Source organism: Parasteatoda tepidariorum, chromosome 3 (genome assembly GCF_043381705.1).
Source record: "Parasteatoda tepidariorum isolate YZ-2023 chromosome 3, CAS_Ptep_4.0, whole genome shotgun sequence".
Classification (NCBI taxonomy): domain Eukaryota; kingdom Metazoa; phylum Arthropoda; class Arachnida; order Araneae; family Theridiidae; genus Parasteatoda; species Parasteatoda tepidariorum.
Window position 1 is genome coordinate 41,345,517 of NC_092206.1, and position 26,186 is coordinate 41,371,702.

Genomic DNA, 26,186 nt, shown 5'->3' on the forward strand with positions numbered 1-26,186 from the left:
TTCAGCATCCAGTAAACTGTCCGATTTCAACAATATTGTTCATCTGCATGCAATGTATCATGCTTAAAAATTTATGGATGTACTACTTTTTAAAAAAAGTTTTTTTTCAAAGTCAAAATACTCGATTTTACCTTACTACTTGGGTAAAACCGAGTATGAATGTTTATTCAATTTGAAATTCAGAAACACTAGAATTTCAATGGAAAAGTAGCATACATCTATTTTATATGAATAAAATTTACGCCAACTATTTTATATGAATAATAATTAATTATGCATGCAATTTACATGTGATGTTGTCAAGGCATTACACAAGTAGAGGGGGGGGGAGCGAACAATTGCCCTGGAGGCCTTGACTTAATTTCTTCACAAAAAGTACAGTATTTATAAATTTTTTTTTCGAAAGAAAATGGAATAAAAGTTTTTTGAATTAATTTAAAAACAACAATTCATTATAAACGGAACAGGAGTATCAGTAATAATATACTGGTTTCCCATTTACGTCTACGGGAACTACGGTTTCGACCACTTCTCTACATTATAAAGTTTTGAAATGTGCAGTAAAATTTCTAGACCAAATATATCCCTGATTTCTAATTAACCATTTCCACAATACAGTTCAAATAATATGGAAAATATAGTTGTAAAGGCAATGCAACTGGAATATTTTTGAATGTATAAAAATAACATAGTTTATCATATAGATCAAGGGCTTCCAACTTACGTGAGGCCGAGGGCCACAATAAAAAACGCAAATCAAATGGCGGGCCTCAACTTTATCAAACTTTTATGTAGGACTCTTTTATGTTTGAAGGAACATTAAATATTACTGTCAGATTTTTACCAAGTTGTACAAAAATAAAGTATTGAATTACAAATTAAAATAAGAAGTTAGATTTTTAAAAATATTTAATTGTTATTAATAATATTTTTAAAAATATTAAATAAATCATAAAAATTCGGGCTGCAATAACTTTAATGTGCACCTATGTATTAAACAATTAATGTGCAACAGATATCTAATTGCTAAGATGTAAAACTTTAAAATGGTTGGTATTAAAACTTAAATAGTAGCACATAAAATGTTTAATGAGAAAATTGAGGTTTGTCTGCTGTAACTACCAGAGAATAGATATTTACATATTAAATGTAAAATTTACAAATGTATGTGTTAATATTTTCGTCCAAAATGAGTGGTTTCAAAAAGATAAATCGGAGAATTTCTTAGAGAAAATTTCTGATACGCACATGCTAAATTATATTCACAAAGTACAAAACAATGAAATAAAAAAGAGCAACATCCACAATAATTTTTGTATTTGAATAGATGTTTTCTTGGATGCAAAACCTCAGAAATAAATTTTTTTGCACCGTTGGTATGTTAAATTTCACAGAGAAGAAGAAATTAGGTTTTTATTAACGAGAAAAGTTTTTTAAGCCCATATAGGTTTTTTAAGAAAATTGTCCTCAAAAAAAAATGGCAACTAATATATTTTAGTTCGCGAGCCACAAAAAAAGGCTTCGCTGGCCGGATGCGGCAACCGGGCCGCCAGTTGGAAACCCCTGATATAGAATATAGTATAATTTCATAGAATCAAATTACATTTTTCGTTTATAATCTTTAATGCAATACTTTATTTATATTATTTTATGCATAATTTATTTTGTAGAAAAATGTGCTTAGTATAAATGTTGTATATTCCATCATACTTCTGGTTTCCAATATGCATTCTAAAACCTACAGTTTTTCCACAGTTAAACCTATTTATATTCGTATAACAACTCCACAAAGGCCTTTAAGAGTTGGAGAAGAAATCCGACTACATTGTGAAACGTCTGGATCCCGTCCTCCAGCTAAACTATCATGGTGGATAGATAAAAAACGTGTACAAACTGGTAAAGATTCTATTCCTAACAGTAGAAATATTACATACAGCACTTTAAGTATTACACCTAAATCCGATGATAATGGAAAAGCTGTTGTGTGCAAAGCTGAAAATAAAGATTTGCCACATCCCGTTCTTCAAGACATATGGTATTTAAATGTTTTATGTAAGTTTTTATTTCAAAAATATAAATCTTTCAATAATATAAAAAGAAAATTATTGCATATCAGTGATTTATTTATTAAGATAGTTTACAAAAATTTAAATTTAACTATTTGTATTTTAAGAAATTCAAAAACAATATTCATTGACTATACTTATTATTTAGAAAGTTCTAAAGCAGTTGTACTTTTTTTAATATTATTTAATTACTAATGCTAATTTATTAATGATCTAAAATTTTTGTGGGAAATTTACCAGTTTAGGATAAACACAAAAATATTTTTTTTTAACTTTAAGTTTCAGAGAATACATTTATTTGTATTTGTATTTGCCTGAACTCAAAAACCGGTATAGCATTTATAATTTAAAAATTTCCAAATCTTTTCATTTCCGCTTACTTTTAAAGTTTTGATTTCTTAAATGCGAAAATTGTCTATTTAAAATCAGTCCAATTTTTTTTAACATTATGGTGATATTTTTTTAATATTTAATTTAAAAAAAATTCAAATAATAATAATTATAGGCGATAAGTTTAATTATTTTTCAATATGAATACAGTTTTTGCAAGATGTGTCTTCATTATTTTTAATGCCAAACTCAGTTACATTTTAAATCTCTAAATTGTTTAATGAATTTTTTTAAATTATAGCTAATGATTTAAGGAAGAGTTGTTTATTGGCTAAAACGCAACTTTGAAAAATAAAGTTTATTAAAAAAGAGTTCTATCTTTTTTTGAGCATTTTTTTCAATTATGCCAAGAAATTATTTATTTTATAATATGGTACTTATTTATTTATTCTTTTGGAATAATAAGCATATAAACATTAATAAAAGTTTATCATTAATTATTGATTCAATGATTAAAAAAGGAATAAAGGGGTATGGAAATTAAAATTAGGCAAAGCTTATTAGCTGCAAATTAGTAGCTGCGAAAAATATTGAGATCAGCTAGTAAGAAAAACTAACTTAAACTCTCTTAATAAGTTTCAGATTCTTCTGAAGTAAAAATATATATATTGAGTTATTATCCAGAAGTCTCTTTAGAAAGCAATCAGATCAGCTGATCATAACAAATAAAAGTAGCTTAAAATATCTTTATAATTTCTAATTTATCCAGTTGTGTCAGTATAAACTATCGAGATCAGCTGATAAGTGAAACTAACGTGAAATCTCTTACTAATTTTCAGTTTCTCCAGAAGTGTCATTACAGCTCGGAGCTAACATAAAATACTCGACCATTAAGGAAGGAAATGATGTCTACATGGAGTGTATTATCCGGGCAAATCCACCAGTTGGAGAACTAACCTGGTTATTCGAAAACAAACCATTCTTTAGTAACGCTTCGGCCGGGATCATCATCTCTAATCAATCTTTAGTTCTGCAAAGGGTGAAAAAAGAGCATCGAGGGAAATATAGATGTATTGCTTCTAATAGTGAAGGCGAAGGGGAAAGCCTGGATTTATTCTTAGAAATAAGGTGTAAGTATGTGTTTCTTATCTGAGAATAACAATAGCTCATTTATCACAATAATGATATAAACAGACAGAGTTTCCCCACGTATATACATTTAATTGTCATTAGGATGTGGTTTCAAAACCCTTGGTTTCTTCTTGAGTCTGATGGTTGTATCTTTATAGTTTCAGACTTATTTAAGAATTATTTTTCAGCAACAATCATACTGGGCGTTTTATAATTTTTGATCTAAATATATATTTTTATAACCTAGAAAGAAGAGCCGGGAAAACTAAATAAATGAGGTTAATAAATTGAATTGTGGTTAGGATAATATAATTGATATTTAAATTTAAAGCATCACTCTCCAGGAATTCCAAATTAAAATATCAAAACCTGTTTGATAGCGTAATAAATACTAAATTGAATTTTAATCCATAAATATATTTTATAAATTGAATTACACTTTTATGATGGAATCACACAGATTTACAGGTTTTGATATATATAAATTAACAACTGATCTTACAGGTGTTATTATACGCATGAAAATATTAATGTGCAAACTTTTTTGACTAGGTTTTTTTAAAAATATAGCTTAATTGTGGAGTTTTCGGAATACAATTTTAAAACTATATAATTTAAAGTATATAAATGATATGATACATCGATAGAAATTTAGATTTCGTTTAATATTGAAAGAGAAAAAAAAACAGGATTTATACCGGATATTTCTTTGTGATCTACGAGTCAAGAATTCTTATTAATCAAAATTATAATAGAATTTTGTTTTCATTTATATTCATTTCAAAACTCTTAGTTTATTTCTGTTATTTGGAATTCTCTCGTGTAATGTAAGCAAAGATTTTTCATGTGCATTCATTTAAAAACAATTTGTTTGCTGTTATTTCTGGGATTTTCAGGTTCTGCAACTTTGAAAGTGTTACAAAATGCTTGGTAACTTTCCCCTAAGACATATATAGTTACAATTCCAGTAAACTTTACATCAAATTTTAAAGGCATTTAAGTCTAATTAGAAGATAAACAAAACGTTCTCAATATCTGGTGAATTATTAATGAGCTGGATGATAGTAAAATCATCAAAGCCCGCCTGACAGCTCATATAAAGTCTCCGTTAAATTAAACACGTCTTAAAGTCCCCTTCGGCTGTTAAACGGCAAATTACGATAAAATTGAACACTTGCATTTCATGAAACAAAACTCATCTACTATATTTCTATCTAATTTCTGCTGTTTGCAAAAGTAGTTTATTTTAAATGGAATTGTTAAGTTTAAAAAGTTAAGAGCTATAATTTGAAAAGTTTAAAAGCTTTAATTTGAGAAGACGTTAGATGAAAAATTTCTTAATGAAATTAACTCTAACGTAATTTGCTCCTTTGAATTTCCTTACCTAAACTAGTTTTAAAGATCAGAATAAAATTTATTGCATTAAATATTAAAATACAATGCTAAAAAAATTATATAAAAATGTAACTTTTTTCTAATAAAAATTGCCCTTTCTTAACTTGTATTCAGACATGATTTTCTAAACAATTGCATTTATATGTTTAATTTGACTCATTTTCTTAATATTAACAATACTATGTACGCAACTAATAATGAACGCGTATCTAACAAATAATTTGTCTTCAGAATTTTATGCATCGTGATATTAGTGCATGAAAATTAAAAGATCATGCAAAGTGAAACATAGTGTTTATTATATATCAAAAAAAATTGGTGGATAATTCCCACCATTTTTATTATTGCGGTTAACTTAATACATTGTTAAATACAGAACTCGTGACCATGCAATAAATTATGTATAATTAACAAAATAAAATTAAAAGATTTAGTGCAAATATTTACCAAAACTGTACTTGTTTTTTGAGCGAAATGTTTTTCAATGAAGCAATTAAATTTACTTCAACGAGCATGAAAATATCAAACAAACAAAGCAATTATAAACGAGTACACAAAAAATGAATAAACAAATTAACAAAACTATAATATAACGATAAAAAAATGTGACTGCATACACTGTCAAGAATTTAGTTTACTTTAACAATAAATATGGTGTCAAATATAAAACAAAATTTTTTCCAGAGTGTATATTTATTGCTTTTATAATTGTTTACTTAAAATGCTACGAAAATCAAATAAATTTGTAATAGCTATTTTTATTCAGAATGATTATCACAAAAGAAGTATGCAATCACAGCATATTCATTCGAAATTTACACAAATCAAAATATTTATTCACTCTTCATTTGCGCAGTGAGACGTTATCACAAATCAAATATGAAACTCTTAAATAAACATTATCATTATACACTCAGTATTAAATGTCAAGGTAAAAAATAACTGCTCAAAATTTGAAGAATAAACTATTAATTTTTTTTCAGTCAGTGTCCATTTAAAACTGTTTTTCTTATTAGAAAATAAATTGTTTTAAAATATTACACGAAATACAAATCTATTTCGATACATATTTTTACACAAAAGTAGATGAATTTTGTAAATATGTATTTCGATACTTCACAAAAATTTCTTTCAGAAATAAATAAAATGGAAAAATATTTCTGAATTTACTAGAAAATCAGAACATACACTCTTCCAGTTTCGTCACGGACATCTTTTACTGAACCGAAAAAAAATATATATTTTACCGTCAAATTTTTTTTTCATCGTTTCAATTCCAGTGGGAAATCAGTGTACTATAACGCACAGTTTCTTTCGAATTTTACAACTCAAAATATTTTGGTTCGAAAAGCATTTTATAATAGACTCTGCCACCCAAACCCTTTATTTTCAAGCAAACATGCCTTTTTCAGACCTATTTTTCTGATTGTACAGTTTTTTTTATCAATCTGATTTGCCTACCAAAGCAAAACATAAATTTCTTGAGAAAGAAATTTGTCATGAGGACTGAGAAAATAGCATAAAAGTATGCCTCAAGGTATGCAGATTTATTTTGTGTCTAATTTAGTCACAGTTGCAAATGATTCGATTTTGCATTTTTCCTACTCGAACTTTTCTTAGTGGGGAGGATTTCGTATGACATGTCATTCGTACTAACAAGTGCTTTGAGACAGTGTCACCAGGTTAAATTTATAAATAAATTTTTTGCTCAATTCTTTTTTGATTTAAAAGTTTTGAGAAATAACAGAGTTTATCTGTTTCACATTCCTGTAAAAAAATAAATTTCATTTTTCATAATTTAATTTATTCCAGTATTGCAAAGTATTAGAGCAGAAATTTCCTTATCTAATGCCTTTTTTTAGAATTTAAAGCTTTTTTTTAAAAAAAAATATTGCTTCTTTTCTTTGTGAAAATCAGAGCATTGGAATTAGAGAATCTTCTTTAAGAGTAAAACTTTTGAAATTTTTCGATAACTTCTTGTGTTTATAATACAATTAAAGAGGAAATAAAGTAAATTATAAAGAGATGAATGAAATATTATTTTTAGATTGTGATATCTGTAATGAAAAAAATTATTAAAACAATGTCTATATGCACCATACCTATATATATACCATAATGCCTATATCGACTACAAAAATTGTGGTGTTATTAGTTATCTTCGGGAAAAACGATTATGATTGTAGAAAATTTAGACTGTGTTGTAAATTAGTAGTAATAAATTATGTATGTCAATGTTTCTAATGATAATTGTTCCTCTATAAAGAATTTTGATGACTATAGTAATGTAAAGTATGAAGGGTGAAAATGAAGCTGGTTTAGCCGAATATATATATACTATATATACATATTACACCGTATTAAATTTATATGGAAAAATGATTAGAATTCGGAATTTCAAGACTAATAATTTTTTGAGAAATACCTGCACGGAAAAAAATATTTTTAGATTACCGTACAGTATTGTAATAAAATTTCTGCTTTCTTTTTTTTTAAAAAAAAAGAAAAAAACACAATCCATGTATTAAAAACAAAAAATTACAGTATTATGGACCAAAATATATAGTATTGAAACCCTTCATTTCGTCGTTTTTACGTTCATATGGCAACAGATTACCGGAAATTTCAGTTTTTAGAATTCCAGTTCGTATTACTCCATATTTAGTAAAAAATATAAAACTATAAAGGAAATTTAACAATGGGTTTTATTTGATGCTTTAAAGCATCATCGTAAAAATACTGTCAGTTATCTCGAAGTATGAAACCATAATTTGTTGCTAATTTTACTAAAATCATTGTCGAAGCTCTTCAGTAAAAATTACCGAGAATCATGAAGCCGGAAACACGGTAAATTCTACCATACTTTGGTAGTTTTGTCCATCCTTTTTTTTTCTCAGTGTAGTATTAATACGGAGAACTTTATCTAAGTGTATATTTCTTAATACTCGAAGAAACTGGTTAAATATTTAATAAACATATTTAAAAAAAAAAGAAATCATATTCCGCAATATTTTTTTCTAAACATATATATAATAGAATGTTTTTGCTTCCTTTAAAAGAAAACTCAAGATAATTATTTTCTTTCACAAGCATACATAAAAACTCCTTTGATCCAATAATTTTTCTTAATGAATATTCTTAAGTCAACATTATAATAGAAGAATGTGAGCAAATTAATTTTCAAAACATTAAGTAAACTAACAAAGATAAAAAGATGAGTTTCTTTCAGCTTTAGAATAAACAAATTTAGGTTGTTGATAATTAAGAAGCACATAATGTTACATCAAATTTGACATTAACCTGATAAAACTTCTTAAAAAATACTTCGATAAGTGAGTAGCACGCGTCATTTTCCACGAGTTAAATGCAGGATAGGATAAAAGTTTATCAAGTCTTGTCAACTGAGTTAATTATTTTATTTTTTTCTGAAACGAGTAAAATTATATCTCTAATAAACTAAGCATTTTTGACGAAAAACTATCTCCCGATAAAATATTTTTAATCTTTAGAAATTTAATCTGGCAAATTAGGAACAATTTTTAGATTAAGTGTAAAAAAAAATAATATTAACTTTAACTTTAGAGACACATAAAATAGGATCATAAAATAGGAAAAATAGTATTAAGCAAAGCCTTATTAATAAGATAAGTGCTTTCAATAAATTAATAAATGCTTGTATATTTCCCTAATTGTTTAAGTGTAATTACGTATGACACATAAACTAATAAGCTAAAATAATGTTGCTTCATAAAAACTAAATTAAAGGATCATACTATTTTTTTAATTGAAGTTAAAACTAAAATTTAAAAGAAATAATTACTAGTTTATTTAAGTAAAAGTACTATAGTCATATAAATATTAAAAGATTAAAAAAAAGCCGTGCATGGATAAATAATCCCAAGAAACTGAAGTTTTAAGATATAACTTGATTAAAAACTCCATTCACTTCAAATCAGAAATAACTGTCAACATGTTTAAATCACTCACAAAAAGTCACGCATTTTCAAGATTTGCCAGCCATGAATAAGAAGAAACAAAAGTGACGCGAAGTGTAAAACGTAAAGTTGCCAAAGGAAAAGGATAAATAGAAGTGGAAAATAAAATTAGAAAAAGTAAAAGATGGGCTAATAAGGGAATATTGCATTTCTATGCGTGTTTTCTTTTCTTCTCTCTCTCAACTACGGTGGATTTTCCAGTTTTGTTTCTCACTTTTATTTTCCCATCTATCTTCGACAACTTTGTCTTATAGGTAAAATTACTTTTGTTTCTTCTCATTTGCGTCTTAGGTATCTTGAAAATGGCCGCTTGCTTTTGAGCGCATGAAACATATTACTGTACATACATATACAGTTATTTACAAATTGAATATTTTCGAAGAGACTGAAACTTTTAATCAAATAATTATAAAATATGCATAATGTAAATAATGCTTAAAAGCATTTAAATAAAAATTGGAAATCTGATTTGTATACAATTTGAAAGTTAAATGAAACAAATATTTCTAATAAACAATAATTTATTTAAAATTCCTCTTCTTTATTTCTTTTATGAAAAGTGCTTAAACTTATACTGAGTGAAATAATGAGTGAAAGAAGCATAATTTTATGATGCAGCATTGACACTGCATTTAAGAATTTGTTATAAGGAGAGATTAAAATTATTAAAAATGCTAATATTGAAAACCATATTTTGTGAAAAGAAATAAAGAATAAAAATAATAATTATAAAAATAAGAACACAACTACTTTTCTACCAATAAAATTTTATAACATAATATATTAAAAAATGCATATTGTAGGAATATTACTCAAATAAGTGAAGTTTTCAGTTTAATCCTAACGTAGAAAAGATTTAAATGAGGAACCATGATAAAATTTAAAATCAATAGTACCTACAGTATTTATTGCTACAAGAAAAGATAATTATTACGTAGTTCTCCAGACGTGATGTTATGAATTTAATAATATGTAATTTTTATTTTTATACATAGGGTACAGAAATCAGGACTTTTATTTTTTTTTTCCTTTTAGTAAATAAAAATTATTTGAGTGTTTTAAAATAATTTTAATTTTTTATATTTTTTATTAAGTTACCTGTTTCAAGAAAAGCACCAAAATATACAGAACAAATTAATGCAGATAGGGCAAATTTCAATTTTTAAATAAAAGTAAGAATACTCCAAAAGGAATTTAAGCTGCAATATACTATGGAAAATTATGTTTACTGCATTTAAAAGAAAGATTGAAGTATAACATAGTAAAATATTTTAAACGATTTATTAAAAGCATGCGATGCATCAAAATTTTAAACTTTCTCCACCGAAGATTAGCATATGCTTTAAATGAAATTAAAAATAATTCGTAATAATTTATTGTATAAAAATAATCCTTTAGCTATATTTTAATTAATTTAGACTGCACAGTATCAGACTGCTGCGTATAAACTAACCATGTTCATGGTACAACTAACAAGTACATGGTAGAACTTGTACCATGTTCATGGTACAAGTATCTGAACATTTAAAAATTTAATTTCTTTCTGTATATTTATCCTATATTTTTTTTTTCAAATCTAAAAACTTTCGATTCTATTTCAAACATTTTACCTTCTTTTGATGTATTTTACTTTATTTTGTTAGTTTATTACATTCTGTTAATTTATTACATTTACATTAATTATTTGAATCTGTTTTAATTGCGAATTCCAGAGAACAATGAATAGAGAGATATTTGAACAATATAACTTTAATGACAAGGTATACAATTTAATTATATTTTAACAAATTACACTTCAATTTTATCTTCACTTCTAATACTTAGTTTATACGCTCATACGCAATATGAAAACACTTATTATGCATTTTAAATACTGCGCTACTCGCTTAACAAAGGAACCCGACGTAATTAAATTAAAACAGTTTCACGGAAGACAACAGAGTGCCATTAGTGTTTCATAATCTATGTAAGTAATTAACGGTGTACTGAAGTTTCCGTTGCTTTGTATAAGAGTGATTATAATTTTACTATCAAAATGTGTTTTTCATTAAAGTATAAAATTGTATTGAACTTTAGAACTTTACATTTGTTTCTTCATTATTTTTCATTAAGCTTTTCATTAAGCTAAAATAAAAATATGAATAAAACAGTGCTGAACAACACTAGGACATCATGCAAAAAACCGAAAGACTTATACAAATACACCTTATGAAGCTAAAATAATTCCAATTTTCTTATTGTTATTTTCTTGCCACTGACTTGACTGACACTCGCTAAACACGTTTCTATGTAGTTCATGCTATAAAAGTGAAAATCTTTTGGCATGCATCTTTTAGCACGATGCTGTTGTTCGAGGACTAACTCAGGAAAAACGAAATTTAAAACGATTAAGTGATATTATCTGGTACTTATCACTTTGGAAGACTCGTATAAAATATCTTACTGCAGTAACCATTATAAAACTGCACAATATTGAATAAATTTTAATAGGTAAAAATATATTTTTAATACCATATTAGCATATTTAGTATTAGTTAAAATTGCACTAATTACCATAATAGCGAAAGTGCCTATTTCTAAAATTTCTTAATTTTCTAAAATTTTTTCCATTGGAGCCAATAATGGTATAACGTTTGTTATGATCCTCTTAACCAATCATCAATATCATAACCAATCATAACCAATTTCAATATCATTTTTTTTCATTCGTAGCTTACTTTTTGCTTTTTTTCAGTTCCTGTTACCAAAATTAGGCATAATAGGCTTCAATAACAACGTGTCGATTCTTTTACGATTTAAATAAAATAATTATTTCCCTATAAATTTAGTTATTTAGTACCTAACTTATTTTATTTTAATTAATTAGCAAATATTACCAAAATTAATTTAACATCATAGGCTGCAATTACAGTATAGGGATTTGCATGCTTTTTCTAAATGATTAATCCTTTCTCCGTTAATTTTGCTTTTTTGTAAGTAGCTTATTTTATTTTATTAGTACTTTTCACCAAAATTAATCAAACCTAATCAACGTCAATGAAAGTAGGGCAATTGTTTACATCTTGCTTACAAAATTTAGTATTATTTCTCTATTAATTTTACTTTTAAGTGCAGAACTTTTTTTATTCCAATTAACGGTGTTAATTTAAAATTACTTCGTTTTATAGAATTACATTTAGAAAACATACTTGGTAATTTGAAAGTGTCATCACGGGTGGTTCTGACAATCAGATTCGATACTCAAGCGTGGAGTGGCTTGCAGCTAGTCAATTAAATCCGATTCGAAAATTGACTCAGAGTTATTATGAACCCAAGCCAGACTGTAACGTTAGCTCACCATGCACAAGCACGTGATTAGAAAAAGTCATGTAGTAAGTTGAAAGTACTAATTTACATAAAAAACCATGTTCATTAAAATTACTTAAATACTAACTTGCTGACGTAGGCTCCGATTCAACCACGCTTACGTGAACCATTGAGTTTGTCAGAAATGACAAATATACGATAGTTAAATACATAAGAATGCTCAATAAATTCATTTTTTTTATTAATGAGAGCTATAAGCAAGCAAACTGCACCATATGCTATCGTTAAAATATTAAATATGAAAGGCAGATTCGCCCGAAGTTTCATTTGCATCAATGGTGCTAGCTCTAAACCAATGACTAAATTAAATTTTTTAAATGTCTCGCTTGAACAATCTAAATTGAATTTTAAAATTTTCTTATGATCTAAAAGTGACACTTTTCAAGGGAAGCAGACAAACTCTTCTTTTTATCGATTTGAATTATCTAGTGCTGAAACAATGACAAGTAAGCATATCACGAGTATTTTTCTTTTATTTAATTAAGTTATCCATTCTTCTTAAAAGAAAATCTTTACACCGCATATTTTAGTTAATTGTCATATTTTATTTTGTTAATATAACTACAGAAAACTGTCAATAGTTTCATCTGCCCAAGAAACAAGTAATGAAAACTTTGTATTGTAAAAAAGTTTTGAGCTGTTTGTTTACAATGGAATTTATCTGATACAGTTGCCATTTGATCAAAAAAATGGAAATTTCAAACTGCAAATGATTTTTAAATTTAATTATTATTCAAGAGAAATATATTATCTAATTTCAAATTTTTAAATTATAAATTTTTATGATAGTTTTTAAAACATATCACTTTTTAGTCGACAAACGATAGAAAAAATGTATATTTGATGTCGATAGATATTTGATGTCCAATCATCTTCGTTTAAAAATCCAAAACCATAAGAAATAAATATACTTGTAAGGAAATAACAACCGGTTTGTTTTTTTTTCGTAATTAAAATAACATATTTTTATTTATTTAGTATAAACTATTTTCTTATGTGCAAACTCAAATGTCTAATTATGTTATAGAAATTTAAAAGCTTTTCGTTTTCATATTTGCTGAGCAAATATTCTCACTTAATTTGAATAATTTTACTTTTATAAAAAAATATAAGATATTTTACGACTCTTCTTCATATTCTAAAGAAAATATCAAAATGAACTAATAAAATGTTGCAATAAGAATAGAAGTTCTTATTGAAACAATGGCCTTTGTTACAATTGATCTTATTGAAACAATGGTCTAACAACAATGGACTTTGTTAGCCGAAAAGTAATTTTGGAACAACAAAAAAAATGTAATACGACAGCAAACTATGTCATATAACTACCTTGAAATAATGAACTTTTGTTTGGAATTAGTTTTTTTTTTCTAAGTTGTAGATTGAAAACGCTCAGCTAGATTCACGGCGAAAAGATTATGACATATAACTTTAATCATTTCATTTCAACAAGGCGTTCACAATTTTTTTCCTTTTCTCATAGGTTGTGTGGAAATGTTACTACAGATACATATAAAATAGTGTACTCATGCGTTGGTTCGCATGGTCATTCGCATTATTTATTTAATGCCATGTTTTATTATTACATTCTCAAGTTATATTAGGAGTTTACATAATACGTTTAATTCAACTTGTGATTTCTATTTCTTCAGCTAAGTGAAGTTTTATATTTTGGCGAGTTATAAAACTTATACCATTTATTTAGAATTCAACAACAACAAAAAAATTTCTATAAAAAACAATTTTAACAATTGTAATTTTTTGAATCCAAACGTTAACTTAAATTATAATCGCATCGTACATTCCACGAAAATTCGGTGCTTGTTAATGTTTGCTTTGTTTTCTGACAATTTATACGAAAAAAATTGCAGCATAGTTGATATATACATATAAAAAAACATCTTATATATCTGGAAATCTTAAGAATATGCTGTCATTTTTGGAAAAAATTTCTCCTGTTTCGAGCATGGCAAAACATTTCCATGATGTCCTCAGGCAATCTTTTTCCAAAGTACATTTTCAAGAAACTTTTGCAATGATATTCCTCACAAGTGGTTTGTTTTCGTCTTTCTTTCTTTCATTTCTTTATGTATTTTTCCTTCTTCACAACTAATGTGATCATAAGGATGATCATAGTGATTCCGCACAAATCCTCTATCTAGGGTCCTGAGCGCCGATAAAATGACATCTAAGCTTTTGTTATCCAGCGTCAATATTTATTCTTTCTAATACGAACTAGAACGAAAACTAAATTCCAGCAGAATAAATATTTTGATCTATAAATAAAGTTTTTTAAGGGAACATTTAATATACTGCTGCTGAAAATTTCACATAAATGAAAGTGACAAGAAAATGTGGGTATTTATACATATTTTGTTTTAAAAAAATATGGCTCGAAGGTGTAGGTTAATTGTAGATATGTCAGGAATGTAAATTGTAATAGTAATAAACATACTACTTCTTATTTATGTTAGTACAGTTTATTATAACAATATCATTTTGATTGAAATAGTTCAATTTTAAGTAATATCTCTTACTTGGAATTTCTTTTTTTTTTTAACTTAAAGTTATTAATAATCGAAAATCTAGAAAACAAAATGTAATGATTGCATTACTGCGTTGCATTACAGAAGCTTATACGTAATATTGAATTCTTTTGCAACGAAGTAGGAAATTCAATAGCTATGTATAATGAAGAATTTGAAATTGATGTAGGGTCCACATTCTGCTATTAAAAAACTAAGCTAAACAGTGTATATATAGCACAAATAAGACTTTTCAAACAGACATACTTTTGTTTTGAATCTATAAACATGAGCAGTTATCATTAAATATTTCCCTCGATTCTGTGCTCCGACACAGAATTTTGTGGAACCAAAATTAAAGTACACCAGTATTTATATCCTTATTTGTGCTTTTTTGCATTGTTTTGCTTTATAACAGCTATATGCTTAACGGTAGCTTGTAAACTCAAAACTGTCTTGATTCTATGTGTTTATTTTCGTTGCAGTTATGTTTTTAAAATGCATTTTTGTGAAACTAAATAATTTTAAATCAACGATGACTGAAGTGAAAAACAAGTTATTTACAATAAAGCAAAATTAATGTAAAAACAATACTTATTCGTGTCTGAGAACCTTAAATAATTTCTATACAGGTTAGAAATACGTCATTGTATATGTTATCCGAAACCACCCATATTATATATATATATATATACATATTTCACTTATTCAAGAAATAATGTCAATTATGTTACCTAGTTTGCTTTTCTATTCAACCAATACAAGAGTCTATTACATATTCTTTAGTATTCAGTTGCTTTTCATTCCTTGTGTTAAGTAAGTTAAAATATCAACGTCGATGTCACGTTAGAGTTCATCAAATTTTTATTTCTAAAATTATCTGTAACCACGCGTTTATTTTGTTTAAATTACTTCTTTTATTTGTTGTTTCTATCAAAACCAACAATTTAAAACCAACGTAAATGGAAATAAGAAAAATGAATTGCGTACAATAAAGAAAAATAATTAATTTGCTAATAAAAATTCAGAACTTGCGAATATCAATAACTAATTTTGATAAAAATGACGCTTTTCTAATTTTGCTAATTAGAGCTACATATATTGTTTTAATAGATACTTTTTTAATCAATTCACAGTATGCTAATATAAATTATTAAATTTGGTATTGAGGTTACAGGTTTTTAAACCTCCTCTCAGAGAGGTATAAGCAACATATAGAAATATTTGATGGTACTGCTTAATTCAAATATACTAATATAATATAAATAATAATAAACAAAAAAAATAGAATTATTTTCATTGTCGCGGTAAACTGAAATGTGATTAATTAGAATATTATTTTAATTGTTACGTTTTGAACATGTATTAGTTGTGTTGATTTTACAAATTTATTGATTAGATACATTTCATCTTTACTAATACTGAACTATAGTCTAGAAATAATTTTAATCAGGATTGGCATGATTTTCAAAAGCATGCCATTTTGTTTCTATATCATGTCAGCACAAAATAATTCCAAAAATACTCGATACAAATAAAGTGAAAATTGTCTGGTTATATGTAGTTTCTTTAGATTCATAGTTCAAATGCCAAAATCATCCACCTTTACTTACAGGTTTGAGAATCCAAACAAAAATGTTTTTGAATATTATTTGATGAACTACTGTTCATAATTCTGATATTCGCAGTTCTTTAAAAAACGTCAAAGATGGTTATATGTACATGATATAAATAGCGACATCATTAAGCGTTTTAAGAAACTTTAAATGAGCATAAATCAAATGTTACACTGCCTAAAATAAAGATTATCTGAATTTGCTTGTCTCTTAAATAGATGCATACTCGTATACGATCTACTTGTTCGCATATTCGTCTCAAATAATAATATCGAAAAACAGTGTAATACTCGAAGTGAAAAAGAAAAATCCACTTACACATCTGGGATTCTCCAGCTTATGCTTCCATTTTAGTAGAATATCATCATGTTTTGTACCAGGCAAAAACATTTCCATGATATCCCCAGGCTATCTTTTCCTAACATTTCCGAAGAATCGTTCCGAAGGTATATCTTACAAGTGGTTCTTCTTCCTCTTTTTCTTCCGTTTCAGGATGGTTTTTTCCTCCATCGCAACTAATGCGATCATAAGAATGATCACTGGATTCTTCACAAATCTTCAGACCAGGAACATGGAAGTAAAAAAAATTGACGTCTAAGCTATTCTTATCTTAGGTCAATATTTATGTCTTATCAAGCAGCCAGGCATAAAAAAGTATGATAAATGACTTATAAATGTATCGATTGCAATAGAATGTAAAAGTATGAAGCAGAATCCTTAATTAATTCACATTTAAATTATTTCTTAAACTCCTGAGATTCAATATATTGAACCCAATATAATGATCAATATATATATATATATATATATATATATATATATTTCGATAAGTCNAATTTATAATAATTATTGTATATAACTAAATATTGTAAAACCATTATTGGCTGATCTCGTCAAATTTATGCTATAATTCAAAGAATTCTAAGAATATAGCTTATTTAAATATACTTCAAACAATTTTCTAAATATATTTCTAATACTTTTCTAAATATATTTCCAGCAATTCTCTTATTATGACTTAAATCCCTTAATATAACACGAACAATTTTTCATCAATCTCTTAAATTTGTTTCAAACATTAAAACTTGTTTTAATTAAATTTGCTTAAATTAAGCATTAAAATTTGTTTTTTAAAGAGCAGAATTCTTTTTTTTTAAGGGAATTCTTTCTAAGTACATTATATGATCAATTTATGTTAGCTTTTAAAGCTCCGTAGATTTCATGAAAGTTGAGTTTAAATGAGAACTTCAATTTGCCTAAAATATGTTTTTTTTATAAAAATGGAACGATTAAATTTTTTATAGAGTAATTTTTATCGCATGATAAAGATTTTCATAAAAGTATTGCATTATACTCTTTTAAAAATACTGATACAATCGTTCAATTTATATTTACCCACAAACAATGCACATTTTCAGGTTCACATTTTGGATAAATTATAATAACGTCATTCACTTCTAAGCGATGTCAAATTGAAATAAACATTTATTAAAATTACATTATATATATATATATATATATATATAATGTAATTTTATCTCTAAAGAATTATATAGGGCATTTTTTATTGAACTACTTTTCAATATATTTAATATTTTTGTAAATATTAATCCAATTTACTATCCTATTTATACCAGTATTTAATATATGAATCAGCATCCGATACGTTAATAGACTGATATACTGGGCAATATTTGATATAATTGAATCACTAAAGAAATATTAAAGGTTCTTTTTTCTGTTTGGACTACTATTCAATGCAATTCAATTATTTTTTAACATTCTGAGCTCCAATATATAAGTCAATATCTTTGACCAATATATTGAAGTAGTATATTATATACTGGACAATGTTTTGCATACTTTTATCTCTAAATAAATGATATTCAGGACCTGTTTTTCTGCTTATATACATTAAGAAAACAATGGTCCGTGTAAAAATATCGGTTTACGATTTACCTAAAATAATTATTTCCCTATAAATTTAGTTATTTAGTACATAACTTAAATATTAACATATTGTAACTTAAAAACCGCATCGGTAAAAATATCGGTTAGTCGAAAGTTTCAATTACATGCAAAAGTTATAAGAAAATTAGGACATTTTATTCAAATTACCATTTAAAGAGTTTTATGGTAAATTAAAACCTTATTTGGTTACTGTAAAGTTTTTTTTTCATGATCAAATGGGAAAAATGCACTATTAAGTAACCAACAATGATATTACTATTGAGTAGCCCAAAAGAAAGAAATTCTAAATATCTGACTGTTTCATTTTAATGTAATAGTTAAAAATAACTGAAAATTTAATTATATTTAATCACATTTATGAGTTTAATTTTTCTTGTGCTATATACCTCTAACAGAAAATTGTATATATGTTTATATTTAAAATTTTGGTGTCAAAAGAATGCATGAAATAAAAAAGAGCCAACTAAAAAACTATAGATAGACAATATTTTCTAAAGCACAAATAAACTTGAAAGTTTTCAATCACAAAAGTTATCATAATTGATTATGAAATGCTGCTGGCGTGTTATACGTTTATAATTCAGAAATAATTCAAACATACTACTATATTTTAGGGAATAAATTAATAGGTTTCTTAATTTTTTGAATTTTAATATAAAAATTTCGAACATCTTAGAGCCATTGGAGACTTAATCTTAAACTTAGTGCTTCATAAAAGGGACTTCCTTTTTAAAAAATTAATTAAATTGTTCAGCAAAAATTTAGTAATACTACTTCCATTCGAAAAATTAAAAGATCGTACTATGAAAGAAAAATGAATTAATAGTGTTCTGTTGTTCTGAAAAGTTCAACATGGACAGTGGTTCTTCAGTTTTAAATTGTTTTTAACTATGAGAAATACATGTTTTCTGTGATATGTGTAATGAGAAATATATTTCTTTATTTTAATTTTGTCTGTATAGGACAAAGATTTGATTTGAAGTTCATTTTAACTTAAATATTGTCTTATGTTCCTTTTTGAGGTCAGAATAGCATATCAAAAGTATTATTCAAAAAGTAGAGGTAAAAAATGTATTTAATTGTCAATTAAAATTGAACTTTTACAAAATTATATTTCATGAATTCTAGAAAGCATAACAGTTTCTAAGCTATTTTTAATATATTTAATTTTTGATCTCCGTATATAATTTTAAAAAATCTGGTGGTATTTTGAGAGTAATATTATTAATTGTTTACTAAATATTTGTTTAAAATTCTATTATTTCGAAATACGAACATTGCAATGTAAACACATTGAATTGCTTAAAAGAATTAAAATATGTATGAATGTATGTAAGGAATATCTCAAAGTATATCGCAAAACTGTTTTTAAAATAAGATTTCCCATTTTAAAAAGAAAACGAAAAAAAAAATTTTTGTGGCTGATTCAATTTTCTATATTTATCACTGTTTGTCCGGGGAAACAAACAAATCTATGAACCTTACTTAAAAGAATTGTTTAATATGAACAAAAAGTTCAGGTTCTTTTATAGACACTCCAACCAACAAGCCGTCAAAAAAAAAATACTTAGCATAAATATAAGTATATCTTAGGAATATTCTAATGCATATCACAAAACTGTTTTTAAAATGTAGATTGCCATATTTTCAAGAAAAATGAAGAAAAAAAATGTATTTGTCGATGATTCGATTGTCTATATTCCCCATTGTGTGTCCAGAAAAACAAAAAATAATCTATGTACTTTATTTAAGAGAATTGTTTAGTATGTAGGATTAAAATGTTCTTATTCTTTTATAGATACTCCAACCAACAAGCCGTCAACGAAATATAATTAACATAAATAAAAGTATGTCTAAGGAATATTCTGAAGTATATCACAAAACTGTTTTTAAAATAGGCTTCCATATGTTTCAAGAAAAATGAGAAAAAAAATGTGTTTGTCGATGATTCGATGGTATATATTCCCCATTGAGTGCCCAGGGAAACAAAAAATAATCTATATACTTTACTTAAGAGAATTGTTTAGTATGTAGTATCAAAAGGTTCTTATTTTTTTATAGATACTCCAACCTGCAAGCCGTCAAAGAAAAATATTTATGGTCTAGCTAGAGAAGAGAAAGTAAATATAACGTGTGAAGTAGATTCGGATCCTGCCGATGTCACGTTTCGATGGGCCTTAAACAATTCTATTGAAAACGTTGAACTACACAACTTTAAATCCTCTGGTTCAACAAGCATCATATCTTATATGCCAAAATCTACGACAGATTATGGATCTGTGTTATGTTGGGGAAGAAATTCAGTTGGGGATCAAAAAGAGCCTTGCTTTTTTAGAATTATACCTGCTGGTAAGTTAGAATATCCTTTTTACATTTTATTCATTATGATTCTAAGGAAGAGTTTAATTTTGTATTATGAATTGAAATAAGGAGCATTGCTTTAATTAAAACATTAATACGTGCTTAAAAATAATTAATAAACTTATTTCCAAATATGTTTTGTAATATTAGAACTTTTAAACTTTTGTTTAACTAGTTAAGAATCTAACTTAACCCCTTAACGATCGGCTAATTTTCAAGAAAGCGGTCATAAAAGAGCCTATTTTTCTATACACGCATGTTATACACCTATTTGATTAGTGCTGACATTTAGTTTAAAGTAAACTAACTATCTACAATTACCTTAAAAATATCCTGGTACTGCCATCTGGTGTGTAAAATGAGAAATAAAATGTTTTCCGGGCAAAAGAAATTAATTAGTTTTATTCTTATTGGCGTGTTACTACTGAACACTAAAGCTCGGGAATATCACGGGAACGAGAAATAGAGGGCGAAACCTCACACCGTCATTTTCACGAGAGCAAGAAGGAAGGGGTTAAAATTCATTTAAAAAAGTTTGTTTTAATTTTTTTTTAAAGAAATGACGAAAATGTAAACATTTTACATATAAATTCGCATTTTGTTGTTGAGTAAAGTAAGGAGAACTGCCAATAAATAAAAGCATATTTAAACAAAAATAATGCAGTGTAGCTTACTAAATGTATAAAAAATACGCACTGAACGAAAATGTTTATCCTTTTGAGTTTTTTTTTTCTTTTTTTTTTTGGAAAAAAATATAGTTTCGAATCATGACCTTGTAAAGAAATTACTTTCACAAGAAACCTATCAGCAGTGTATTGTCAAACTGAAATAAGACGATGTAATAAACAATGAATGCGTACATCGCACCTGGTATTTTTTTAATTATTATATATAATATACTTTATTTATTTCCCCTTATTGAATTTTTTAAAAAGCGAATAGCTACTAATGAATTAAATGAACATCAACTAATGAACAATTAAAATAAGCATCGGGGCAAAATAATTATTTTTTCCAAGAAAATTGAAGATGGATATAATTGTGTGAAAATTGTTAACCTGAAAGCTCGTACAAGGAAATCAGTAATCATAACCATACTCGTCAACTAAATTGGATAATAACAAACTATGGTTTATTAAGGAGGTATTTAAAATATTAAATTATATTTAACTTTTATCAAAACAATAATTATTTCACTTCCAATAAGGACTTATGTCTGTGATACATGAATTTCAATGCAATGTTAAGCTATACTGAATTTATTTATAAGAATACAACAGTTAAAATCTTTAATCCGAGCAACAGTTGGAATAATATGTCCCAGCGAAGGGAACTTATTTCATTAAGGTTAATATAAAACAGAATTCAAACATTTAATTATTAGAAAGAATTATATAAAATACATAGTTACCAATAGCATTTCAATCACTCAAATTTGTAGTCCTAGATTGGTCTCTATCAGTTTTTATGTAAAAGAGAGTATTTATATAGATAAAAGAGATTCATGTATGATTAGAAGTTTATCTTTTTTTGAAATAAATTTTATTATTATTATCACGATGATAACTAAAGACAACGAGATATTATGCCTTTGCGATTTTGTGGAAAGATAATCATTTTTAAATCATTTACGTTTCTTTACTGTGCGGTTAATAAAAGCAACAATATATTATGATTTTTTCCTCCAAAACAAATTATGCAGGAATTATCAACAAAATTAATCAATTTTAAATCAAACATTTTATTATTTTAATTTCGATAATGCTAGATTACGATGCATCAAGCATTTTCTCTTCAACAAACTAAGCAGAAATTATTTATTTTTAAATCAATAATTTTTTACTCTAATGTCACTTGTGAGAGGCAGCGATTTTTTCTTAATAATATGTAGTATTGCAATTATTATTTTAAGCTTTAACAAGTCTGTGGGAAGAAGAGTTTTGTAATACTTACCTCCTAAAATACAGTTTAAATACTTTCTAATAGATTTAAATCCAATTTACTCCTTTTATAACATGAATGAAAGGTTAAAATGATTACAATGTCGACCTTTGAAAAATCCAATAAATCCAAACTGTTCAAACACAAATACAGAATATGCGTCTTATTTTAATAATTATTAGGTACAAAATTTGCACCATATTAATTCACAATTTTATAGAAATTCTTCAAATGTAATTTAGAATATAACAGCATAGAATGAAATTTTCACAAATGAAGGAATCCAATTTGCATAGGAAACTAGTATGGATGTTATAAATCTAGTTACGAACGTTTCTCATTCGTAAAGATATAAATAACCATTTAAATCTTCATAAAACTCCTTACAATTCAATATTACGTTATTATAAACATTGGAATTGTGTTATTGCATCGAAGTAGGTTTTTCTGCAAATAACGAAGAATGTATCTGACATAAATATGTTGTTGTTAGAATAAATGAACATGCCTTAGATAAACTATATCTCCTTCTTTGCATACAAATTCAAATGTTAAATCTAAAAATTGTGTTTAAACTCAAATCACTTAGTTAAATATTATTAAGCCTTTAAAGATTCTAAATTCATAAACCTTTTGTTAAAAAGTGATACACGTATTTAGATGCAACAAATTTACACTGTTGTGAAAATGATTACATATAATGTGATTATGTATAATAATATTAATAATGTAGAAAGAAAATTGAAATATACTTTTTTTTTAAAAAATATTCATCATTATCACAAAATTTTTATCAAGAAATTTTTATCACACCATAATTATTTTCACAAAACACACCAATTTTCCTTGCAATACACCTACTTTATTTAACAATACTAATCTTATGTACATCAATATATTAAATATTCCAATTTTACATCAGCTGGACAATCACAAAACATTGCACAAATGAACATACGTAACATTTGAATCTGACTGTGACAAAAATTGATTTTCCTAAATAAATTCGTACATTGAAATACTTGAAGTTGAAAATATTTTACTTGATAATATTTGTTTGAATACAAAAATAATATTTTAGGTAAAACAAACCTTCCAAATAAACAAAATTCACGTCATATTGACTAAAATTTTTTTTTAACAGAAAGTGAACACGAAGACTAAAATATACAGATTTTATAAAGAAAGTATGAGGAATCAAAGTAATTTATAAACCATTCTGAATATAATAAAGCTCACAATGCAATTTTGTTAACAATACCAATTTCATGTATACCAATATTCCAATTTTACTTCATTAGGATATCACAATTCACGCTTTGCATTACAGTGCTATTTCGTATTATTCCACAAATGAACATACATTACATTTAAATCTGACTGTAACAAAAAACTATTCCCCAAATGATTTTATAGATAGAGATAAAATTTAACACAGAAAACATTTTATTTGGTAATATATAATGTCTCAGTATAAAAAAAAAAGAAATCGTGTCCAAGGTAAAATAAAGGAACTATTTCGGCACGATTTACCGTAAATTCCCATTTCTTCTTGATATAAAGAAAAAGAAAAATATAATTTTGTGGGAGTCTATTTCAGTACTTAAAATATAGGATTTAATTTATCTTTACGAAATCTTTCTTTTGGACCTCTGAAACTGAATTATGCAAACTTCATTAAGAATGTAAAAAAAAAAAATCAAAATTTCAAAGCAATTCTAAATGTATTAAAGCTCACAATGCATACCAATTTTACTTGTAATATATCAAAACCAAAGTTACCTACAATTCTAAATTTATGTAAACTAATACATAAAATATTCCAAATTTACTTCATTAGGAGATCACAATTCTTGTATTGCATTATATTGCTATCCCTTATTATTCCACAAGTGAACCTACATTAAATTTGAACCTGACTGCGGTACAAAGCTATTTCCTAGATGAATATATTGATAGAAGGGAAATTTAGCACAGAAAACATTTTATACGATAATATATAATGTCTCAGTGCAAGAAAAGCAATGATGTTTAGAGAAAAACATATATACCAAAAACAATTTAATCCATATTAATGAAATCTTTCTTTTAAAATTCTAAAATTGAACAATATAAACTTTACAAGGAAACATAATAATTTTTAAGGCATTCTAATATTTTATAGCTCATAAAACGCGACGATTTTACTTATAATATACCAATATATCATTAACTTATTTCAAATTTTATGTACACTAATCTATAAAAATATTCCGATTTAACTTAGTTAGGACATTGCATTACATTGCTATTCCGTATCATTCCTCAAATGAACATACATTACATTTAAATCTGACAGTGACACAAAGCTATTTCCTAAATGAATTCATAGATGGAGGTGAAATTTAACACAGAAAACATTTTATTCGATAATATATAATGTCTCTTGTATAAAAAAGAAATCATGTTCAAGGTAAAACAAACGAACTATATGGGCACGATTTACAGTAACGTCCCATTTCCTCTTGATGAAAAGAAAAATAAAAACGAACAATTTTGAGGGAGTCTATCTCAGTACCCGAAATGGAAATAGGGATTTAGGCCGAACAAGTGTATGTGTAGTAATGTTTTCTGACTGATCCTGCGGGCACTTACATTAGAGACACAGGGAAGTACGTGGTTAAAATATTGCTCCGACTCTCTGTTCTCATTTTTCTCCTTCCTTTTTGGTACAGAGTTTCCAATAGAGTAATATTATGCTATGTTTCTATTTTTATTACGCTAGTATATCTGAGGTATTCAGTCGTGACTGACTCTAATGCTCAAGAAGAATTGGAGTCGGAATGAGACTCATTTTATTTGCCTAACAGTATACGCTGGAGGCTCCGTTGTTGTTTATTGAGGAATGTTTAATCGAGAGTTATAACGTTTATACCAATATTGCATAATATTATGTTTTTTTATGTTATATAATGCTCTGTTCGCACAGGTTTTATCGTGTGATTTATTTTATTTATAAAAAACAGGGAAATATTTCATTACCAATTTAAAATTTTTCTAAAAATAGTTTTGACTCTTTGCTCTCTGATTACTTTAAAATGCTGTTTGAATTAACCTAAGCATTATGTCATTTAAAACACATAATGCTATACTTTTATATAATTTTTTGAGTTCTAAAAATATTGTGGCTACTAATTATTAAGGAATTTTTTTTTAGAATTTTAGAGTTGTGGCTATTGATATCGCCTCAAAGCAACACCTCCTAGGAAAGTGAAGGCCTCAGCATGGATCAATTTAGTAGTCCAACTTGACAAACATAAACTGCGCAGTGGAGAAAATAAGAAAGATGTCATTACGTTTGGACAACTAAGAGTCAAATTTCTTGTTCATGGTAACCCGTGCAGAGGCCTTCTGTCTCTTAGGATGTATTTGCTCAAAGGCATCATCGAAGTGTAAAAGGTCAATACAAAACCGAAGTACAGAAAACTAAATTCCATATATATATATATA

General features: G+C 26.4%; 1 protein-coding gene across 4 annotated transcripts in view; it reads left to right on the forward strand.

Moving 5' to 3' along the window:
• Positions 1-26,186, forward strand: part of LOC107453431 (nephrin) — a 259,466-nt gene that overhangs the window by 204,394 nt on the left and 28,886 nt on the right. For all 4 annotated transcript variants that reach the window (XM_071178517.1, XM_043040896.2, XM_016070260.3 and 1 more), the window contains 3 exons: positions 1,756-2,052; positions 3,236-3,526; positions 20,457-20,744. In XM_071178517.1, the coding sequence (XP_071034618.1) occupies positions 1,756-2,052; positions 3,236-3,526; positions 20,457-20,744 (876 nt within the window). The remainder of the gene's footprint in view (positions 1-1,755; positions 2,053-3,235; positions 3,527-20,456; positions 20,745-26,186) is intronic.